This window comes from Pan troglodytes, chromosome 7, assembly GCF_028858775.2.
Source record: "Pan troglodytes isolate AG18354 chromosome 7, NHGRI_mPanTro3-v2.0_pri, whole genome shotgun sequence".
NCBI lineage: Eukaryota > Metazoa > Chordata > Mammalia > Primates > Hominidae > Pan > Pan troglodytes.
This window is the reverse complement of record NC_072405.2, coordinates 153,050,385-153,072,001: the sequence shown is the minus strand read 5'-3', so window position 1 is coordinate 153,072,001 and position 21,617 is coordinate 153,050,385. Positions and strand designations below refer to the sequence as shown.

The 21,617-nt window shown below is 50.5% G+C and overlaps 1 protein-coding gene and 2 long non-coding RNA genes across 10 annotated transcripts in view; 2 read left to right on the top strand and 1 right to left on the bottom strand.

The window, feature by feature from the left end:
- Positions 1 to 930: 930 nt before the first annotated feature.
- On the bottom strand, positions 931 to 10,909 carry THEM6 (thioesterase superfamily member 6). Of its 2 annotated transcripts, none has more exons than XM_001149534.8 (2): positions 10,077 to 10,909; positions 931 to 2,534 (listed from the first exon to the last, which is right to left on the bottom strand). In XM_001149534.8, the coding sequence occupies exons 1-2, from the start codon at positions 10,587 to 10,589 to the stop codon at positions 2,421 to 2,423; spliced, it is 627 nt and encodes a 208-aa protein (XP_001149534.1). In that variant the 5' UTR covers positions 10,590 to 10,909; the 3' UTR covers positions 931 to 2,420. The 2 variants fall into 2 exon arrangements, with proteins under 2 accessions (XP_001149534.1, XP_054513034.1); XM_054657059.2 differs by having other exon boundaries at positions 10,236 to 10,713.
- On the top strand, positions 5,801 to 8,548 carry LOC107976462 (uncharacterized). 2 transcript variants are annotated; one of them, XR_001720480.4, is made up of 2 exons: positions 5,801 to 5,999; positions 7,558 to 8,548. It is a non-coding gene; the product is annotated as an uncharacterized LOC107976462 (long non-coding RNA). The 2 variants fall into 2 exon arrangements; XR_010159707.1 differs by having other exon boundaries at positions 5,901 to 5,999; positions 7,552 to 8,548.
- Positions 10,880 to 21,617, top strand: part of LOC104007786 (uncharacterized) — a 24,845-nt gene continuing 14,107 nt past the window's right edge. Inside the window, exons 1-5 of one of the 6 annotated variants that reach the window (XR_008536868.2) lie at positions 10,936 to 11,225; positions 13,234 to 13,314; positions 14,250 to 14,338; positions 16,626 to 16,689; positions 17,382 to 17,416. This is a non-coding gene — a long non-coding RNA (uncharacterized LOC104007786). Of the gene's footprint in view, positions 11,590 to 13,233; positions 13,315 to 14,249; positions 14,339 to 16,625; positions 16,690 to 17,381; positions 17,417 to 21,617 lie in introns of all 6 variants that reach the window. The other 5 variants (XR_001720476.4, XR_010159706.1, XR_001720477.4 and 2 more) reach the window with 5 other exon arrangements.

Here is a 21,617-nt window from a genome sequence, read left to right as displayed (position 1 = left end):
GCCCTCCCAAGGCCCAGGCACCCTGTCCTGTGGCCCCCGCCCTGCCCCAGGGCTCAGGCAGATGGTCAGGACCATCAGCTGGACGGCATCCCTACAGCTTCGTCTGCAGCCCCACTGGGAAGTTTGTCTGGCAACACTCAGCTCACACACCCGTGGCGACCCCACGAGCCACCTCCCCCAAGGACCCCAGAGAAAGCACAGAGGCTTCTGGCCAACCAGTCTGGCTGCAGACCCCAGATTTGCTGAGCAAGTTTGCTTCCCCTCCCCAGCCCTACTGCCCCATCACTAAATGCCGGTTTCATAGCTGTTTCCAACTGCCCACTCCTTCCCTGGCCCTCAGAGCCTTCTGGACCCTCCCAGGAAGGTGGTCACAGCATGGATGTGGCCACACCCCACCTCACTCAACTTTATGTCCCGGAGGGTCCCACTTCTCCCCACCCCTTTTGAAGGGCCTGCAGAACAGCCCCCATGCTTTCTCTGCCTCCTGTCCACCCACCAGTCCATTGACCTCTGCCCCCAATGGCTACCAGCACCCTGCCTGAGGCTCTGGGAGCCTGGAGGGCCAGACCCAGAGTCTGAGGCATGACCGCCAGGGTAATCCCTGAAGGAGGGAAACCGGGAACCCGGAGCTGGCATCTGTAGATGGGGCTGCAAGCCTCGAGAGCTGGGAACCAGGAGGGCTGGAGCAGGAAGGGCTCCCCAGGGGGCTTTGGACAGCACCTTCTTGGCCTCAGTCCTATGCCCCATGGGATGAGGACAAGCCCTGCCCTGCCAGCCTGATCCCTAAGTTCACGGGAGCCCAACAAACCTGGATAGCCCCCCATGCCAGACACCCATCTTGGGAATGTGCCCCAGCTTCCCTGGTCCCACCTCTGCTCCTGCATGGATGGTGGTGGTGGTAGCTCAGAAACAAGGCCCTCCCCAGCACGCTTGCAATGAAAACCCTTTAATGCTGGGCTTTCTTTAAATAAAACAGAAAGGTTGCAGATTTCCCATGGTGGCTGTAAGGCAAGAACAGCAGTGGGGGCGGGCGTGTTCTATCAGGGGCAGCGCTGCAGCCCTTGACTCTGGCTCAAGGTGGGCTTCCTGGAGGCAGCGGCAAGGAGGCAGTTCTGGATGTGCAGGCACAGATGTAGGGGAACAGGCAAGCGGGCACAGGGCCCTGAGCTGACAAGCAGTGACCCCTGCACCCAGCTAGATGGGGCACCCCCTCTCTGGGAGCTGAGGGCATCAGCTGGAGCCTCAGGCTGGGACCAGCCCCAACTTTGCCTTGGTGACTCTGGGCCATTCCAGGCCTCAGTTTCCCCAGCTGTAAGGTGAGGCATTAGGCAGGAGGGGGTGGCCCCAGCCAGTGTCCTAGTAGCCTGGTGTCTCCATTAGGGAGACCTGAGAAGCTGCCAGGAGAGGCTCTGCTAGCGCAAGGCAGGGCCGGCCCAGCAGCTGACAAGGAACATGCTGAATATAGAGGACAGAGGAGTTAAGAAGACGCCTGCCGGCCAGGCCAGAGACAGGCAGCTCTAAGGGGGTACAGCGGCCTGTGGTGCTGTAGGCCCAGAAAGGGTGGGGATCAGCCCAAGTCACAGAGCATGGCCCTGGTGGGCGGCGAGGGGTGCGAGTGGACAAGGACACCCCTGCAGAGTCCCACACCCACTCTATTCCCTCCAACAAGGGAACGCCCAGCAGGAAGCCTGCTGTCTTTCCAGGAGCCCCTGTGCCACCTAGTCTGACCCCTCTCAGCCACAAGGCTACCCTCCCGTCCAGCCTGACTGGAGGTGGAGGAGGAGGAGGAGGCAAGGCCGACTGCAGCGGGGAGCCCAGGTGCCCCGTCCTCTGCCGGCAAATGCCTCCCTTCCATCTGCCTCTAGCCCCGGCCTCTGACCACCCAGGCTCTGCCCCAGGCCTGCATCTACCTCAGCGGACGCCAGAGGGGCTGCCTGGCAGATGCCGCTCTGACCCTTCAGGAGTGCCCACTGCACCTGAATCAGGCCCAGGCCCTGGAGAGCCCAGGCCTGTACCCAGGATGCTCTGGTCTGGCCCTGCCTCGGCCCTTGCAGTGGTCCGAGCCAGGATCTAGGCTCGGGAGGCACTTGTGGGTCCCTCTGCTCCAGGCACCATCCTCCCCTACCTAGGCCCACACGAGTGGCCTCATCGTAGGGCCAGGCAGGACTCTCCTTTGCCCATCCATCCCCACCTTGAGGGCAGAGCTGGGTCAGGATGCCAATGCCACTCCTCCTTCTGCCTAGCGTGGAGCCCAGCACAGAGGGGTATCAATAACTGGGGGGGCCCAGTGGGTGGAGCAGGGTGGGCCAGGCTGGTCAGGAGGCTACTCCAGCTGGAACAGAGTATGGCTGAGACTGCCCATCTGTGGGCAGCCCCCAGGCCCAGGATGGTGGCCAGGGCAGACGGTGTGAAGGTGGCGGTCACTGGTCCTTGGTGACATCACTGAGCCCACTCTCCATGCGGAGCAGCTGGCTGCTGGCCTCGTTGTAGGAGATCCAGTGCTGCAGGTCAGCGGGCAGCTCGGGGGGCTCCACCTGCAGAGGACAGAAAGGGGACACCCAGCTAAGCTACGGCCTTCCCACCTCTGGGCCGCTGCCCACACTGCTCCCCAGCCCGTGACCTTCCAAGATCCCCTGCCCCGCCGCCTGCCATGCTTTGCCCATGCCTCCCCAGGCTCTGCATACTTGTGCTACCCCCGCATACACACCTTGACACAGCCCCGCTTGTGCCCGGCCCGTCTCCCCTAGGGGCCATCCCCAGGACCCAGCCAGAAACCCATGAAGTTGGCAGGTTGGGAAGGGCAGAGAGGAAATCCAGAGGCCTCAGGGTGACAGGGGACAGAGGGGTGGAGGGCCAGCATGGGAGCCCTCCTCCAGGAAGGTACCAGACAGGGCTCACTGAGTTCTCTTCTTTCTCCAGGGCACCCAGAGGATGGCACTTCATCCCCCAGGGCAGCCTGGGCCTGACCACTCCACTATCAACCCTCTCCACACACACAGCCACCATGTGGCAATGGGAGCCAGGCTCCAGGCCACTCCTGAGGGGTCCACAGCCTTGCAGATGGGCATTGGGAGCTCCCAGGATGAGGGGACAGGCCAGGCATAGGCCCACCCCCACTTCAGGGTGAGCAGCACACAGAGGTGCTCAGAGATAAAGCCCAGACCTTCCCTGCAGATGAGTCGTGACCCCCATGGCAAGTCCCAGCAGAGCTGGGCCTGGACTCTCCCCTGGACCACTCCCCTCCCCACCTAGTTTCAACCATGTGACCAACACTCACCCCAGCCCAGCTCTTCCTCTTTGGCCACATCACCGCAGGCCAGCCTCTCAACATGCAAGACCCAACCCTGGCTCAGCCTGCCCAAACTGCACCCGCGGTCTTTCCACGTCATCGACAGAGTCTCTGCTGTTCTGGGTCCCAGCCTTCACCTCCCACAGGGACCTCACCAACCAGCCCATGCCTGATTTTATCACGCCCTCTTTCCCAGAAAAGCAACCCTGGCTCCCCATCTCCTCGGCCTCCGTGCCCGGCTCTCAGCCTTGGTGGCCTTTGCCTCTGGACTCTAGATGCATGAAAGACATACAGAGTCCAGCACCTGGGGACAGAGAGAGATCTAGGCCTTTTAGGGGGTTCCTGACTGTAAACCAAAAATACCATCGGAAGGTACCCCCAACCATCTGAATGAACTTCCTCCAATAGGCCAGGGCCCTCCACATTTAACCAGAAAGACTAGCCCAGGCCATGATGGAAGAGGGTGTGGGACAGGCCTGTTATGCCCTCCAGCATTAACAACACAGACCTTAAGTCCGACAAGAAACATTTATGATCTATTCCCTCCGAAGCCTGCAGCCTGGAGGCTTCATCTGCATAATAAAACCTAGGTCTCGGCAACCGGTATCTTAACCCAGACATGCCTTTCTACTGATAATAGCTCTTTCAACCAACTGCCAATCAGAAAACTTTTACATCTACCATGACCTGGAAGCCCCCCCTTCCAGATGGCATCAATGTGAATCTTACATGTACTGACAGATGTATTGTGCCTCCCTGAGATGTATAAAAGCAAGCTGTGCCCCGACTACCTTGGGCACGTGTTGTCAGGACTGGTGAGTCCTTATCCTTGGCAAAGTAAACTTTCTAAATTGACTGAGACACATCTCGGATACTTTTTGGTTCACATGACTCAACAGAAACAGAAGACCAGGGAGCCGTGTAGCTTTGTGCAGTGCCATAGCTCCTCTGAGCCTCAGTTTCCCCACTCCTGACATGACCTCTCAGTGTCAGAGGCGCTGGAACCAGAGCGACTCCATTTTGAGTGAGGGCTGGGAAATGAGGCTGGGGCCTGCTGGGCTGCATCCCCAGAAAGAGGCATTCCGAGCCTCTAGATGTTTACAGTTGTAAAAAGTAAAGTAGAGGTTCCTCTTCAAAGACTTTCCTACCGATCTAATTAGGAATAAATAGTAACTTCTCTTAGAAGCAAAATTTATTCAAAGACCTGTGCTAACATTATTAAATATCTGCTAGCAGTAATAAAGAAAGCAATGTACTACTTTATGTTCTTAGCTCCCACAATTTAGCCTAAATATTTGCCCTGGCATGCTTATACTGGTCCAAGCGGGCATTAGGTCATAGCCTGTTCCTCTTCCTTATTTGAAGGTGTTTTTACCTTTCTCAGCATTCCACAAATTACTTCCTTCCTTTGTTCTCCTCTGCCTTTGCCTCTTTTAAAAAGTTGTACATTGCTGGCCAATCGGGACAGATACAGAATGTGAGGTCCCATCCCAGTCAATGGAAACCAGAGACGGCAATAGGGTGGACGCGTCAGGTTATAAATGACCCTGTTTCCTTTGTTGGGTGAACTCTTGTGGCAAAGCTGATGGCAAGTGTGTCCTTTCTGCAGGAAGTAAAAATGTCCTTGCTGAGTAAATTAAATTTATGTTCAACTGCTGTTTCTTTATGGCACTGGGGAACAAGCATTTCAAACAATTTGGTGGCAAGCCCCGCAGGGCTACATTCTCCTGTGGGGGCGGTCTCTGTTCCTCTCTCATGAGGGAGCACGCTCCTCTGCCTCACTGCAGTGGCCTCAGGGATGAGAAATCGAGACCCACCTGGTGTGACGAATAAACCCGGACTCTCAGCAATGCAGAAAAAAAAAAAAAAAAAAGAAACTGGCCAGCAACCTAAGGTAAAGGATGCTCACATACCAGGGCTGCAACTCTGTGCACAGACCAAGGAAGGAGAAGCCACAGGAGCTGGTAAAGTACTTCCTTGGTGGTGAAATTCTGGAGGGCTGAATGTGTGTATGCGTGAATGATCACAGACAACCCTGCTTGCAGTGTGGTTTGTGTGGATGGTGACAAGTCCTCCTGCTGGACAGTGAGTGGGTCCTCTCCATGGTTCCGGTTCTGTAGTGACCTCATATGGCTTAGGGCAGGTCCTGCCATGGGATTTATACCAGCACGCCTACACTAAGAGGGGCCTAATTCTCCCTTGGGGGAGCGACCAGAGAGGACAACACAAGTGGGAAGTATGCAAGGGACCTCTGGGGGGAAAGGAGGAAACAGGTCAACCTCCCAGGGCAGGCAAGGCAAGACACCCCTGGTTTGAGGGGTTGTGCCTTCCAGGGCAGGCAAGGCAAGACACCCCTGGTTTGAGGGGTTAAGTCTTCCATTAATTTCAGGGGGTTGAACCTCACACAAACCTCCAGTAGTAAAAAAAAAAAAAAAAAAAATATATATATATATATATATATATATATATATATATATATATGTTCAAAACTCCCTTTTCCCCTCTTCACAGGGAAAGAAAAAGGCTAAGCTTCACTCTCGCCGGTTGGTCCCCCAGGGGAAGGGGAAGGAGAGGGGGGAAAACAGCAGCATAGGTGGCTGGCAGAGACAAAGGAAAGACCAGCAGACAGGAAAAAGAACTAGGAGAGGAAGTCAGAAAAAAAGAAAGCAAAAACAGCAAGCACAGCGGCGCCAGGAAGAGAGCAGAGGAGGTGAGAGGGCATAATTCTTGCAATTTGTGGCAGGCATCTGCCAAGCCTCTGGGCTGCCCGGGCCGGACTGCAGCCATGCAAATCCCACCCAGCCCAAGAAACTAAGTGTAGGAAGAAAGGGGAAAAAAAGTAAAAAGGGGAATGGCGGGGGTGGATAGAGAAACTGACGGCAGTGCATGCCCAGGGGCTGGTGCCATTGCCCGGCCCTGCTGCTGTAGGAGCGGGAGAACTCAGGAGGGAAGAAGGAAGCAGGGGATGAAGAGTGAAGAGAGAGAAGAGACAGAAAGAGATTAAAATACAGAGGGAAAGAATAAGAGAGAAACTGGAAGAGACAGAAATCAAAGAAGACATAGAGGGTGAAACTGAGAAAAAGAAATAGCGTAAAAGGCAGGCAGAAAGTTAAGACATGTTGAAGATTGTGAAAGTCGTAAGAAAAGCTATAAAAGGGAATTTATGCAAGAAATAGAGTATAATTTAAAAGTAATTAGGCCTCCTGAATGTAAAATTATTTTTTAAAAAACAGTTTATATACAAGGTATGTCAGAAAAATAAAATAATACTTTTAATAACAGGATTATAAGGAGACACAATATGGATTTTTACCTACATTAAAAGGTTAAAAAATATATTTTGTTTTAAAGGTTTAAGCAAGTTTTAAAATGTTAATTGTAAAGGAAATTCTGTGTGTAAACATATTGGCTAAAGTTAAAGGGGTATCATGCAGTTTTTCTGTGAACTGGATGTTAAAAGCACAATAGATTTTTCTTAAAGCACTAACCCGCTCTTTAACAAAAATTATAAAAGCTTAAAAATAGTCTATAAAAATCTTACCCTATAGTCAGACATTAAAATTGAATAAATAATGTCTACAAGATTTTATTAAGTTTGGCCGGGCATGGTGGCTCACGCCTGTAATCCCAGCACTTTGGAAGGCTGAGGCGGGCAGATCACGAGGTCAGGAGATCGAGACTATCCTGGCTAACACGGTGAAACCCCGTCTCCACTAAAAAATACAAAAAATTAGCTGGGCATGGTGGCAGGCGCCTGTAATCCCAGCTACTCGGGAGGCTGAGGCAGGAGAATGGCGTGAACCCGGGAGGCGGAGCTTGCGGTGAGCTGAGATTGCGCCACTGCACCTCCAGCGTGGGCGACAGAGCAAGACTCTGTCTAAAAAAAAAAAAAAAAAAAGATTTTATTAAGTTTAACATTAATAGCACATTAGTATAAAGGTAAAATTTAACTTATCTGGTATAAAATCATACAAAAAGCATTGTCAAATATAAAACAGTGTTTAGCTTTCTTAAGGCCTGAAGGTGGCCAGGTAAGTCACAAGGCCCCTCATGTCCAAGGCCACAGTGCACAGGGGCAGTGAAGGCCCCAAGAAGGCCAAGAGCTTAAGAGGAGGCAGGGCTGCAGTGTCCCCTGGGCGGTGCTGAGCAGGAATGGAGTGGGAGGCATCACCATGGGGCCTCAAGCCCCAGGATATGCAGCAAAAATTATATACTTAATTTATCTTCCAGTTTCCCTTCCCTCAGAACTAAAAGTCTTTCAGTTCTAGGTACCACCCCTAGAATTTCCAGTACACCAGCACCAGCCTGAAAACCACGTCCTCATCAAAAGACAGAAAGAGAAAACTTGAGCCAGCCTGGGAAGAACCCTATTTTATGCTGTTAACCACTGAGACTGCCATCCGCAGAGCCAAGAAAAAAATGACCACACTCCAGTCAAGAAAACATCTTTCTCTCAGAATCATGGATGACTGTACTAGGACCAATCCTACTAAGTTAAAGTTAAAGAAAGCTTAATTTTCATGTACCTTCTATATTGCTTCCTTTCCTTATTGTTACTAGCGCCTTTGTCATTATTGTAACTAACTCACCTCAGACCACTGCCTTGAATGCTTGTTCTGTCATACCTTGCGGAAATGTAAAAGATCAACAACAGCTAGCCTTTTCACACAAATGCTTACGTCCCAGCCCTCTGATGGACACGGTTACCCCTAGCTGTCATTATTGTAATGACCTGTAGCCAAGATGCCAATGTTCTGCTCCTATAGCCTGCCAACTTTGTAGTAAACGGGACTATACACATTCAACTGCTCAGGAGCAAAGTTAAACTTCCACGAAAAAGGTCTGTGCAGATCTAAAACCCCTCACCTATTTCACTGAAAGGACTACCCTTTCGAACTGTCAGCCTTATCAGTGTAACCCTGTCCTTCTCTATCACCACCTCCACCTTAACTAACTCTAGACCTGCCCTCAGTCGCTTCTGTGGTATGGGGATTGACATAAATGGAAAAGACCCCCTAGGTATTTTTTAAATACGCATTATTCCCCCATCTCCCCCTTCTTCAGTAGCCTCAGTTCTAGATCTCACACCGGTTGCTTCTACATCTAATAATAAAACTAGGGTGTCTATTGTAAAAATAAGAGCTCTAAAACAGACCTTAGCCATCGAGAGAGTATCAAGATGCAAATCCCTGGCTGAAATGGATTAAATATTCCGTTCGCACTTTAAATAAAAGCGATTGTTACGCATCAGGTTGTAAATGAGCCTGTCTCCTTTGTTCGGTGTACTCTCATGGCAAAGCTGCTGGCGAGTGTACCCTTTCTGCAGGAAGTAAAAATGGCCTTGCTGAGTAAATTAAATTTATGTTCACCTGCTATTTCTTTACGGCACCGGGGAACACGCGTTTCAAACACATTCAAGGGAACAAATTAATAATGTTTACTAAAGAGACCCAGACTTGGGAGTGTCCAGATATCCCGATGTCTGGAGAACAAAGGCATTCCTGATTTTGAAACCCCGTCTCTACTAAAAATACAAAAAATTAGCCGGGCGTGGTGGCTGGCGCCGTAGTCCCAGCTAGTGGGGAGGCTGAAGCAGGAGAACGGCGTGAACCCGGAAGGCGGAGGTTGCAGTGAGCCGAGATCACGCCACTGCACTCCAGCCTGGGCGACAGAGTGAGACTCCGTCTGAAAAAAAAAAAAAAAAAAAAGAAGATAGTAATATTGATTCTTGCAAAATATAGTAATTAAGAAAATTACTCCTTTATCACAAACCCTTGTAGCAGAACACATCTCCCCATATATACAAGCATTGCACCTAGGGTGGACGCGTTCCTCCTCTTACAGGAACATGCTACTGGGTCTACCGACCAGCTATTCTTTCACCGCTTTACCTTAATAAACTTGCTTTCACTGTGCACTGCAGACTCGCCCTGAGTTCTTTCTTACACAAGATCCAAGAACCCTCCCATGAGGTCTGGATCTGAATCCCTTTCCTGTAACATCAGGACTGAGATGAGACGTTGACCCTCGTCTGCTCGGGAGGCACCTGTCCGAGACCGGAGAGGGCAGTGCCCTAAGGGCACACCAGGGGTGCGCAGGCCCTGGCTTCCTGCACGGACGCTCCAGGCAACTTTTCAGGCAACTGCTCTGGCCACATCGGCCTGGTGGCCGTCCCCAGGGCCCCAGGTGCCATGCTGCAGGGGCGGTTCTGCCCTGCTGGAAGGAGCGAGCCCTGGGGAGGTGCATGGCCCTCCTCTCTCCAACTGCAGAAAGGCCAGAAGGCTTTCAGCTACTCGGCTCAGTACCTCAACCTCAAACCCAGGTGACCAGAACCCAGCCCTTCAGCTCTAAGCTGTCTGAAAGGGGGGCTCAGGTCCTCAGGAACTCCTAGGAACCTCTTCTAACTGATCACCTCTCCAGCCTATATTCAGGACCAAGGACCAGAGAGGTCAGCACTCCAGCCACAGAACAGAGTACCAGGAGAGAGGAGAGGGGTGAACACGAAACCGTGAGGGACCAGGTTAAGAAACGGCAGGAGGGAAGCACGCTAAGCCCGACTATGAAGAGTTGATTCGGGGACCCTAGGAACCCCCACGAACAAAGGCATCAGTGAGGAATGCCCCCGGTAGAGAGGGAGGGGCGGGAGCGGTAAGAGGCAGGACTCCAGCAGTATCCGAAAGAGGTGCAGGCAGCGGGCCTTCCCTAGGGGAGGGGGCCAGGGACTAGGAGGAGCCCCCGGAGGTCCCACAAAGGCCGTGCTCCGGGGCCAGGGGCGGGGGCCGCTCACCCTGCGCTGGCACAGGTGCTGCACGACGCGCTCGGGTGAGGTGCCCAGCAGGTGCTGCCGGAAGCGCAGCAGCGCGCACACGAAGCCGTCCCGCAGGCTGACAAAGCGCGCCTCCAGGTAGAACGCGCGGTCGTCCCAGCCCAGCAGGCGGGTGCGCACCTCGAAGGGCTCCAGCAGGCGCAGCGAGCGGCGGTGGCGCGCGCACGAGGCCGCCAGCACCGTGTGCGCCCGCAACTCCCTCAGCGCCCCGAGCACCCCGCAGCGGGTCAGGTGCGCGACGCGCGCAAAGTCGGCCTCGCGCAGGTAGCGCGCGTTGTTCATGTGCAGCAGCAGGTCCAAGTCCGAGGGCAGCACGCGGCCCGGGAAGCGCTGCTCAGCTAGCAGGTCACGGACGCGCGGCTGCAGCAGGCGCGCGCGCAGCACGGCGCACGGAAGGCGCACCAGGTACCAGACGTCCAGCAGCGCAAAGACAGCGAGCCCCAGGGCCAGCAACGCCACCAGCAGCCCCAGCATAGCGGCGGCGGCGGGCGCGGGGTCCTGCGGAGTCCGTGGCGCCGGTGCCGGTGTCCGCGGCGCTGGTTACGGTGCCCGCCAGGCCTCCTGGGAACTCGCGAGCGCAGCGCGCCCGGAGCGAACCACAGCGCGAGGCCGGCCGAGGGGGAGGTGCCCGGAGCCCCGCCCACGGTGGCGCGACCTTCTCAGCGCCCTACGTGGTCCGTCCCGCCGTCCAGGCCCGCGCCACTTTCGCGTTCCCTGGGGCGGGGCGGGCGGCGCGCTGAGCGCCACAGCGGCACCTGGCGGCCGTGCGCGGCGCTGCAGGCGCGAGGGTGCACGCGCGCGGGTGCACGCGCGCCCCGGCGTCTCCGCCTTCCCAGCAGCGCGAGACCCTCGCCAGGCTCTGAAGACGCGGCCTGGCCCTGGCCGTTCGGCCCTTCGTCTGAGCGCAAAGGCTCCAGCACCTCCGCGGCCGAAGCCGCGGGACTTTTCGTGGAAAATGGGACCCAGCCCGATCGCCAGCGGCGCTGCAGGTTCTCCGGGAACCTAGCTTCTGCTCCAGGACCTCCAGGGCCACCCCAGCTCGCAGGGCGTTCGCAGCGGCTCAGGGCGAATCACGCTCATGGTCCCCGTGCGCATTTTCAGCCCCAGCCGGTACCTCCTTACTCGCCCTCACGACATTCATTCCACCCCCTAAAGGTCCTGCCAACCCCAGGCCTTCCCGAGCATTCCCGCCCTTCCTCCCTTTTGAAACAAATCAGGGCCGGGCGGAAGCGGGGGAGCCCGGGTGAGAGTCAGTGACTCAGCTGCGGACTCCAAGTGTCGCCGGAGGCCCTGGGGCGCAGGCCCAGCGGGCTGTCGCGCAGCTCGGCTGTCCTGTGCCCCTTCCTGACGAGGCTGGGGAGGAAAGGCGGCCCAGAGAAGGCCGGACCAGCTCTCCCCGTCAGCTCCAGGCTCTCGAATGACAGCGGATGCCAGCGACCGGGGATGGGGTCCCGGAATTGCTGGGTTAAACAAGGTCCGGATTCAGGCCTGGGCCTGGGCTGGGGTTCCAGGGTTCTGGACCGCCCTCAAAGAAGGAGCTCCCTGGGGCGGCACCTGGCTCTGCTTGATAGCCCCAGGGACAGGGAGCTCACTACCTATCAGGGCAGCTCCCCCAGTGCCGAGACCAGCTCGGTCCGGGAGACCCTAACCCAGCGGTGCTAGAGGAGTTAAAGATACACACAGAAATATAGAGGTGTGGAGTGGGAAATCAGGGGTCTCACAGCCTTCAGAGCTGAGAGCCTCCAACAGAGATTTACCCACGTATTTATTCACAGCAAGCCAGTGATAAGCACAGCTTCTACAGATTATAGATTAAAAGTACCCCTTAGGGAAACAAAGGGATGGGCCGAAATAAAGGGGTGGGTTTGGCTAGTTATCTACAGCAGGAGCATGTCCTTAAATCACAGATGGCTCAAGCTATTGTTTGTGGTTTAAGAACGCCTTTAAGCGGTTTTCTGCCCTGGGTGGGCCAGGTGTTCCTTGCCCTTATTCCGGTAAACCCACAACCTCCCAGCGTGGGCATCATGGCCATCACGAACATGTTACAGTGCTGCAGAGATTTTATTTATGGCCAGTTTTGAGGCCAGTTTATGGCCAGATTTTGGGGGCCTATTCCCAACACCCTAGCATTGCTCACACTTGTCCCTGAAGTGTCACCTTGTCGTAGCTGGGCTCTGAGCCCTCTGCCCCAGGGAGGGGTGGCCTTTTGGGCTGAAGGGACTGAGGACATAGCCGTTGAGCCTGTTGGCCATTGCTCAAAGAATGCAGCCTCCTGGTCACCCATGTTGTCCCCTTGCCAACAAAAAGAGTGAAACACTGTGCAATGTTTGAAGAGATTTATTCTGAGCCAAATCTAAGTGACTGTGGCCCGTCACACGGCCTCAGAAGATCCTGATCCTGAGAACTTGTACCCAGAGTGGTCAGGCTGCAGCTGGGTTTTACAAATTTTAGGGAGACATAAGACATCAATCAATACTTGCAGGATGGACATTGGTTTGGTCCAGAAAGGTGGGGACAACTGGAAGTGACAGAGGGACTTCTAGGTCATAGGCAGATTCAAAGATTTTCTGATTGGCAATTGGTTGAAAGAGTTAAGTTGACCGGGCATGGTGGCCCATTTCTGTAATCCTTGCCATGGGGAGGCTGAGGACCATTTGAGCCCAGGAGTTAGATACCAGCTTGGGCAACATAGAGAGACCTCACTTCTACCAAAAAAAAAAAAAAAAAAAAAGAGTTATTTTTTAAAGACCTAGCATTAATAGAAAGGAATGTCTGGTTAAGATAAGGGGTCATGGAGACCAGTGTTTCATCATCAGATGAAGCCTCCAGGTAGCAGGCTTCAGAGAGAATAGATTGTAAATGTTTCTCATCAGACTTAAAGAGTCTGTTCTCTCAGTCTTTAAGGGGTGTGTTGATGTTACTGCTGGTCAGCTGGGCCTGAAATCCAAAGGGAGGAGGGTACAGTGAGGCATATCCAACACCCATTTCCTGTCGTGGTCTGAACTAGTGTTTCAGGTTAACCCTGGACTGCCCTTGGTCAAGAGCAGGGGTCCATTCAGATGGTGGGGGTGCTTAGAATTTCATTTTTGGTTTACACCACTGTGTCCTCTCCTGCCAGGGGAGGGACCCAGAGCTGGAGGCTTAGCCCTGGAGATACCGGTGAAGATGGATGAATGAGAAACCAGTTGGAGCTTCCAAGGTCTCTACCCACCCTCCAGACCTCCTCTGCTCCTGCCCCTGCCCTTTCATTCCCAACTTCTGCTCTCCCAGCTCCCCTCCCACCCACATGCTGTTCCCTCCTCTTCCATCTTCCGCTTCCTGGGCCCAGAGACTGGGCAAGATCCCCAGGGCTCTCCTTGCACAGGGAACCTCTCCCAGGGTGCATAGCCTTGCTGCAATCTTACACAGGGAATACATAAGCAAGGAATACTTCTGTCCCTCTTGGACTCTGAAGCCAGAAGGCCAGGGCCTGGTTGGCCTCCTAACTGCTGTGTCCCAGGGCCAGAGCAGTGCCAGACACCCAGCAGTCTTAGCACCCACGAAAGCTGGAGGGACCCACACCTTCCCCATCACTCAGTTGCATCAGTCTAACGCAATGGATTTGGGCAGCTTGTGGTGGTTCACTGGCAGTTTATTGGGGGACTTGAAGGAGTCAAGGTCAAGTGGGGGACTTCTGGGTGCCAGACCTGGCCCTTCCTTGGCCTGGGCTTGGGGTGTCCAAGCCCACAGAGCCATGCAGGGGGAAAGAGCTAGGCAAGCAGGGTGGTTGAGGAGGTCATTAGCGTGGCCTCGAGGGAAAACAATTCCAAGAGGAGCCCAAATTCGAATGTCCCCTGGTGTCATTGAGAATGGAGAGATTTAGGTTATGAATTGTGCAGTTGGTGGGTAGCAAGCCAGGGTCCTGAAGATAGTCTGCATATCCCCTGGTGTCATTGAGAATGGAGAGGTTCAGGTTATGAATTGTGCAGTTGGGGGTATCAAGCCAGGGTCCTGAAGATAGTCTGCATATCCCCTGGTATATATCATTTATATAAGGATGTTACTTAACTATTGCTGTCTTCCAGAGGCAGCTTCTTGAACAAATACTTGAGGTCCTATATAGGTTTACGGGAGTAAACTGTTTTCTCCAAGCAGGCCTGTCGTCCATCAGGAGAAGCAAAAGGTTTTATTCTAGAGACAAGTCCTTCCAACTGTACAGCTGATGGAGTGGCCAAGGAAACCTGGTATGGACCCTTTCATTTCTCAGTGAACTGAGCCTCTGGGCTTCCTTTTCGCCATGTCTTGAGTAGGACCTGTGCACCTGGGCTAGCAGGGAAATGATCTGAAACTCCATGACCCGGCTGAGGTCACATCTTATTATCATATTGGAAGATGGCCTGCTGAACTTGTCCCAAGTTAATGATGTCTTTTACAGCCTGATTTAACTCTTCGTCTAGAAGAAAGTGGCTAGGAAGAGGCTAGCAACAGGAGGAGTGGGTTGGGCAGATTCATTCTGTCCCAGCTTCCTAGGATGGAATGAGCAGTCCCTTTCCCAGTGCCCCTCCTTCCTATGGTAGGAACATGGGTTACAGGAGCCAAGGGGCCAAGCCGCTCTGTCTGGGCCACCTGTTTGGCAGCTTCACCAGCTCAGCTGTCTCCTCGGCTGGTTAAAGAACTGCCCGCTGGGGCCCTTCATGGTGCATGACAGCTATCTGGGAAGGGAGCTGAACTGCCTCAAGAAGGGACAGAATCACTTTTTTATGTTTTATGGGGGAGCTCCTAGGAGTCCACAATCTCCTCTCTTTCCAGACAGCTGCATGAGCATGGAGCACTAGGAATGCATACTTAGAGGCAGGATATACATTAAGTATTTTCCTTCCCTTAGTTAAAGAGCCATGACTAGGGCTTTGAGCTCTGCTTCCTGAGTGGAAGTGCTTGGGGCAAGGGCTTTTGCTTCTACAATGTGGTTCAAGCCAACAGCAGCATAGCTTGTCTTTTGGATGCCATTTTCTACAAAGCTGTTCCCAGATGTAAATAATTCTTTATCTGTATTTTCTAAGGGGGAGTCCTGCAGGTCCATTTGTCTAGAATAGGTCTGCTCTAAAGTCTCCACACAAGTGTGTTTGTGTCTCTGAAGTGGGCGAGGGAACCAGGGCAGCAGGATTCAAGGTCTAACACACCTTTAAGGTTCAGTGGAAGGTGTCTAGCAGCAGGGCCTGCTATAAAGTTAGGCTTCCCCAGCCAGTGGTGCTCTTTTATTTCTAACACATTCCAGACCTGGTGAGGAGTGTCAACCTGAAGGGGTTGGCCTCATGTGAGTTGGGAGGCCTCTCTGACCAGGAGGCTGGTGGCCACCACTGCCCTAAGTCAGCTTGGCCTTCCCTGGGCTACTGGGTCTCATTGCTTTGAAAGTAACCACTGGCCATTGGATGGACTCCAGATTCTGAATTAGGACATCCAGGGCTGGCCTGAACCTCTCATATACATATAGGAAGAAAGGCTTCTACAAATGTGGGAGTCCTAGGTCAGGGGCCTTCCTAACTCAGATTTTAGGGTTTCATATGCTTGCTGACAGGCTTCTACCCAGTGGGATAATTGGTTTTCTCCACTCTTGAGTGGGTTTAAGTATGAGGCCAAAGTTTAGGATCTAAACCCAGCAGAAGCCAGCCATCTGCAGAAATCCGTGCAGCTCTCTTCTACTACCAGGGACTAGTAGTGAAGCAATGGCCTGCTTTCAGTCTGGGGCAAGCATCCTGGCTTCTGGGGTAAGTATGAACCCTAGTCATCGAACCTGTGTCTGGGAGATCTGGGCCTTTAAGGGGAAGACCTTATATTCCCATTCAGCCAAGAAATGTAAGGTTTTAATAGTATGTTCTTGAAAACTATGGAAGCCCTCACTAGCAATAAGCAAATCATCCACATATTGCAATAAGATTCCACTTGTAAGTTTAAGATCTCTGAGGTCTTTTGCCAGGGCCTTCCCAGAGAGGTAGGAGCTATCCTGAAACCCCTGGAGTAGCACTGTCCAGGTATATTGGGAAGTTTCCTGGGTCTCTGGATACTTCCATTCAAAGGCAAAAATGTAGGAGAATTTGGGATGCAATGGGATACAAAAGTAAGTGTCCTCTAGATCCAGCACCATGTAGAACTGAGTGCGCCTAGGGATCTGAGAGAGGAGTGTGGATAGATTGGGAACTATAGGATGACTGGGAACAACTGAGTCATTCACTGCCCTAACCCATTCACTCCTAAAAGGAGTACCCTAAACCAGTACTCCCCTTTTGGTTTCTCCACAGGCAAGATTGGGGTATTACAAGGTGACTGGCAGGGCTGAATAGGCCTGTGCTATAGGAATTTTTCCAGGAGGAGCTGTATTCCCTGTAGGTCTTCTGTCCTCAAAGGGTATTGGGGCTTGCATGGGTAGGGTACACTTGGCTTAAGTTTTATCTTAATAGGCTCTGCAATGATGGCTTGTCTTAGAGTACTGGCATCCCATATAAACTTTGCCACTTGACATACTATCTCTTCCAGGACAGGAGGTAGCTTCTGACCTTTGGGAGCCAAAAGGGCCAGTAAATGGATTCTCTTCTCGGAGGTACTGAGACTTATATTGCATCCCCTGGAGGGAAACTGAGGCTCCCAGGTTGGATAATAAATCATAACCTATTAAAGGAAGGGGACACTCAGAGATATATAGGAAAGAATGAGTAATACCCTTAAATCCAATTTCACAAGTCAAAGGAAAGGCAAATCATTTTACCTTCTCCTGGCCATCTATTCCCATCACCATACAGTTGGCATTGCAGAGGTCCCACAGGTTGGGTCAGGACAGAGTAGTTGGTCCCAGTATCCAATAGTTATTCAGGTTTCCTGCCTGCTACATTGAGAGTGACCTGAGGCTTTGCGGTGGTGATGCCAACAGAACGCTTCAAGACTGCAGCTGGGAGAGCACTTGGGCTACATCCAGCAGAGAGGGTGGCCTTTTCATACAAGAGACTAGCATCAAGAGGAGTGGGTTGGGGAGATTCATGCTGTCATGACTTCACAGGATGGAATGAACAGTCCCTTTTCCAGTGCCCCTCTTTCTTATAATAAGAACATTGGTTGTCCCTCAGTCCTATTGCTGCTGGTTGAGGTCTGGTCACCCCTTGTCTGGAGTGTTTCTCCTGCCTAGGGTCACCTTGAGGCAGACCTGTAATTATGGCAGCCAAAATTTTTGCCCGATTTTTCATTCTCTCATCCTTTTTTTCCTCCCCTGCCTGGTCCTTATTGTTAAAAACCTTAAAGGCCTCCGCTATCCACGTCACCTGAGGTGTCTTGGGGTAAGCTTCCAGTTTCTGAACCTTTCTCCAAATGTCTGGTGGAACTTGAGTTATGAAATGCATGGTAGTTGTATGTTCATTTTTATAAGAAACTGTCAAACTGTTTTCCATAGTGGCTGTACCATTTTAAATTTTCACCAGCTGTGTATGAGTGATCCAGTTACTCTGCATCCTTTTCAGGATTTGGTGTTGTCACTATTTTTTATTCTAGCCATTCTCATAGGTATGTGGTGATATCTCATTGTGGCTTAAATTTGCATTTTATAAAGGATAAGGATGGCCTGGGCGCAGTGGCTCACGTCTGTAATCCCAGCACTTTGGGAGGCTGAGGCGGGTGGATCATGAGGTCAGGAGATTGATACCACGGTGAAACCCCATCTCTACTAAAAATACAAAAAAAATTAGCCAGGCGCAGTGGCGGGCGCCTGTAGTCCCAGCTACACAGGAGGCTGAGGCAGGAGAATGGCGTGAACCCAGGAGGCGGAGCTTGTAGTGAGCTGAGATCGCGCCACTGCACTCCAGCCTGGGCGACAGAGTGAGACTCTGTCTCAAAAAAAAAAAAAAAAAAAAGGATAAGGATGTTGATTATTTTTTAATGTGCTTATTTGCCACTCACATCTGCTTGCTGACAAAATGTCTGTTTATATGCCTTGTCCATGTTCTCATTGATTTTTTTTTTTTTTTACTGTTGAGTTTTAAGAGTTCTTTGTATATTTTAGATAAAACTCTTTGTCAGATTGTGGCTTGTAAATATTTTCTCTTAGTCTGAAGCTTGTCTTTTCATCCTAATAACAGAGTCAATAGCAAAGCAAAGGTCTTAATGTTGGTGAGGTCCAGTTTATCAATTGTTCCTTCTATGGATTCAGCTTTTGGTGTCAATTTTAAGAACTTTTTACCTAGCCCTAGATGGTATCTTTCTATGTTTTTTAGTCTAGAGATGTCATCTTTTTATTCCCGATATTGATAATTTGTGCCTTCTTACTCATGATCAATCTTTCTAAGGATTTATAAGTTTTATTAGTTTTTTCAAATAAGCAACCTTTTATTTTTATTTTTTGATGAATTTTCTATTAGTTTGAATTTCTTCTTTCTGTGGATATATTTGCTATTCTTTTTCTAATTTCTTGAAGTAGATACTCAGTTCTCTGTCTTTAAGAATTTTTCCCATGAATGGATTATTTTAGACCACAAGTTTCTCTTAAGCATATCTTTGTCACTATACCGCAAGTAATAATAGGTCATGTAAACAGTATAATTCTTTTTTGGAGAAACAGTGTAATTATTTTTGGACACTATGTCATGCAGGTTGGAGTGCAGTGGCATGACCATGGCTCACTGCAGCCTTAACCTTCTGGGCTCAGGTGATCCTCCCACCTCCACCTCCATAGCAGCTGGGACTACAGGTGGGCACTACCACACCTTGCCAGTTGTTAAAATTTTTTGTAGAGACGGGTTCTCACTATGTTGCCCAGGCTGCTAACTCATGGGCTCAAGCAACCTTCCCACCTCACCCTCCCAAAGTGCTGGAATTACTGGCATGAGTCACTGTACCTTGCCTCAGTATAATTTAATACAAATATTTTCCAACTTCCTTTGTGACTGTCTTCTGAGACTTAGAATATGCATAAATTTATTTCTTATCTTCCAAACCTTTGGGGATATTTTATTTTTTGATATTGGTTTTTTATTTAATTGCATTATGGTCAAAAACATGCCACACGATTTCAAGTCATTGACGTTGTGGAGATTTGCTTTATCCCCAGCATATGGACAAAAATTTGATGAACATTCCATGTACACTTGAAAAAATTGTGACTTTTTAGTTGTTCGGTGCAGTGCCCTGTATATGTTAGTGGGCCAAGGTTGTTAATGATGTTCAAATATTGCATATTTTTATTAATTTGCTGGATTGTTCTGTCACACACTGAAAGAAGTATGTTGAAATTTACCATTTCATCTTTTATTTCTGTTAATGTTTGCTTTATATATTTTGAGGTTATGTTAACAGATGCATACACATTTAGAATTATTGTATCCACCTGTTGGATTTACCCTTTTGCAATTATGAAAAGCCCTCCATTATAGTAATGTTTCCTGTATCAACATCACTTTTGTCTGACAGTAGAAACTCTGCCAGATTCTTTCACTTAGTGTTTGCCTGGTGTTGACTCAGCTCCACACCAACCATCCCCACTCCACCTCTGTGGCTGGCCCTAGCTCCGCAAACTCATTTCTGCTGGGACAGCTGGTGCTGTGCTAAATTCTCCCACTAGGGGCACCAGAGAAAGCACGCAAGGCTGGGGAAGATGGGGAATGTGCTCCTTTCAGTTTGCTTCCGGTTTCTTTCCCAGGCTTCCGGTCTACCTGCCACTGGGGCCACGTGTCCTCTGGACGCTGCTGGTTCACCTGGCAGTGGCACTTCCCCACCTAGCTGCTAAAACTGGGTTGCAGGTTCCCGACTCTGCAGAATCAGCTTGATCTCCCTGCTAGAGACCTCAAACCACTGCCAGGGACGCCTCATCTCGGGGGTCTGGGTTTCAGGCCGTAGGCCCTTCCAGCTCAGACCCTGGCAGCAGCTGCCATCCCTCTTCAGAGGCCAGATCCCAGTGTGGCAGCCGCCCTGGGGCACCTGGGGAGTGACTCATTTTCATGAATTCCAGCTTATTAGTTTTATTAATTCTCCCCTTTGTACCCCAGACTGAGTGGTGGTAGCTGCCTTGTGTGGTTGCTATTTTCCTGATACGTGGGCTGGCAAACCAAAACCTGAGACCACAGCCAGCTGCAGTCCTGTGTTCGTACAACCTGTGAGCTAAGAATGTTATTTATTAAGTAGAATATTAATAAATAAATAATAAACTATACTATAGTATCTAAATGTGAATTTTTTTTTTTTTTACTTAAAGCATCTTCCATAGATATATATGAAATTCAAATACATTTTATTGGGACACACTGTTTTAATTCATTTTCATATTTATTGCCTCTTAGCACAATGCTTGAGCCTTGGAATACTTTTAACTCCTTTCATTCCTCTGTCACCTTCTGTGTTACTGTGGTCACATACAATTATTCACACTACTTATATTCATTATATTAAATCTGCTGTATAATTTTTTACTTCTATATATTATATCCCTAAAGTCCTTGTTATTATTGTCTTATACAATAGATTTTTATTTATATTAACTAATATTCTTTCCATTGCTTATGTTTGATATAACTTTTCATCCACCTTTTGGATTTCTTTTAGTGTGGTCTGATGGTGATACATTCTATGAGAGTGTGTTTCTTTCACTTTGTCTTTACTTTTGCATTTTGAAGGGTATTTTGTTTTGTAGAACACTCTAGAATTAGCAGTGATTTTCTTCCAGCAGTTTCACAATGTTCTTCCATTGTCTTTTCTCATTGCTTACTTTCTCTTTTTGGAACTCGGGTATTATTCTTATTGTTGCTCCTTTAAGTATTGTGGCTGTTTGCTCTGACTGCTTTTAAGACTTTCTCTTTATTCTTGGGTTTCAGAAGTTTTGCAATGATGTATCCAGGTATGATTTTTCCTTGTATCAATTCTGCTTCAGTTTCTCAGAGTTTCTCAAATCTGTGGTTATTTTCTATCAGTTTTCAAAAATGATCTCCTGTATCTTCAGATATTGTGTCTGTCCCTTTCTCTTAGTGGATCCATGGTCTATCAGTTAGCTACTGCTGCATAATTAGCCGCCCCAAAGCCCACTGATGTGAAACATCCATTTTTGTATTATCACTCATGGATCTGTGGGTAGGCCCAGCTCAGCTGGGTAGCTCCGCTTCTCACTACAGATCTTGAGTCCACTGGGATGGTTCTACAACCCACGTCTCTCATCCTCCTGGTACAAGTGGTCTAGCTGAAGCATTTTCTTCTCAGGATGATGGTGGGGGCACGAGAGAAATCCCAATCACACAAGCTCATCTCATGTCTTTGCTTGTGTCACTTCTGCTAATATCATTGCCTGAAGCAAGTCATGTGACAATATCCAACGTGAATATCAGGGAACTAAACCAAGTCTTTGGCTGGAGGAACTGCAAAGTTACATGGCAGAGGGTATTGTATAGCAGGGGTCCCCAACTCCACAGTCCATGGCCTATGAGGAGCCAGGCCACATAGCAGGAAGTGAGTGGCAGGCGAGCAAGGATTCCAGCCTGAGGTCTGCCTCCTGTCAGATGAGCA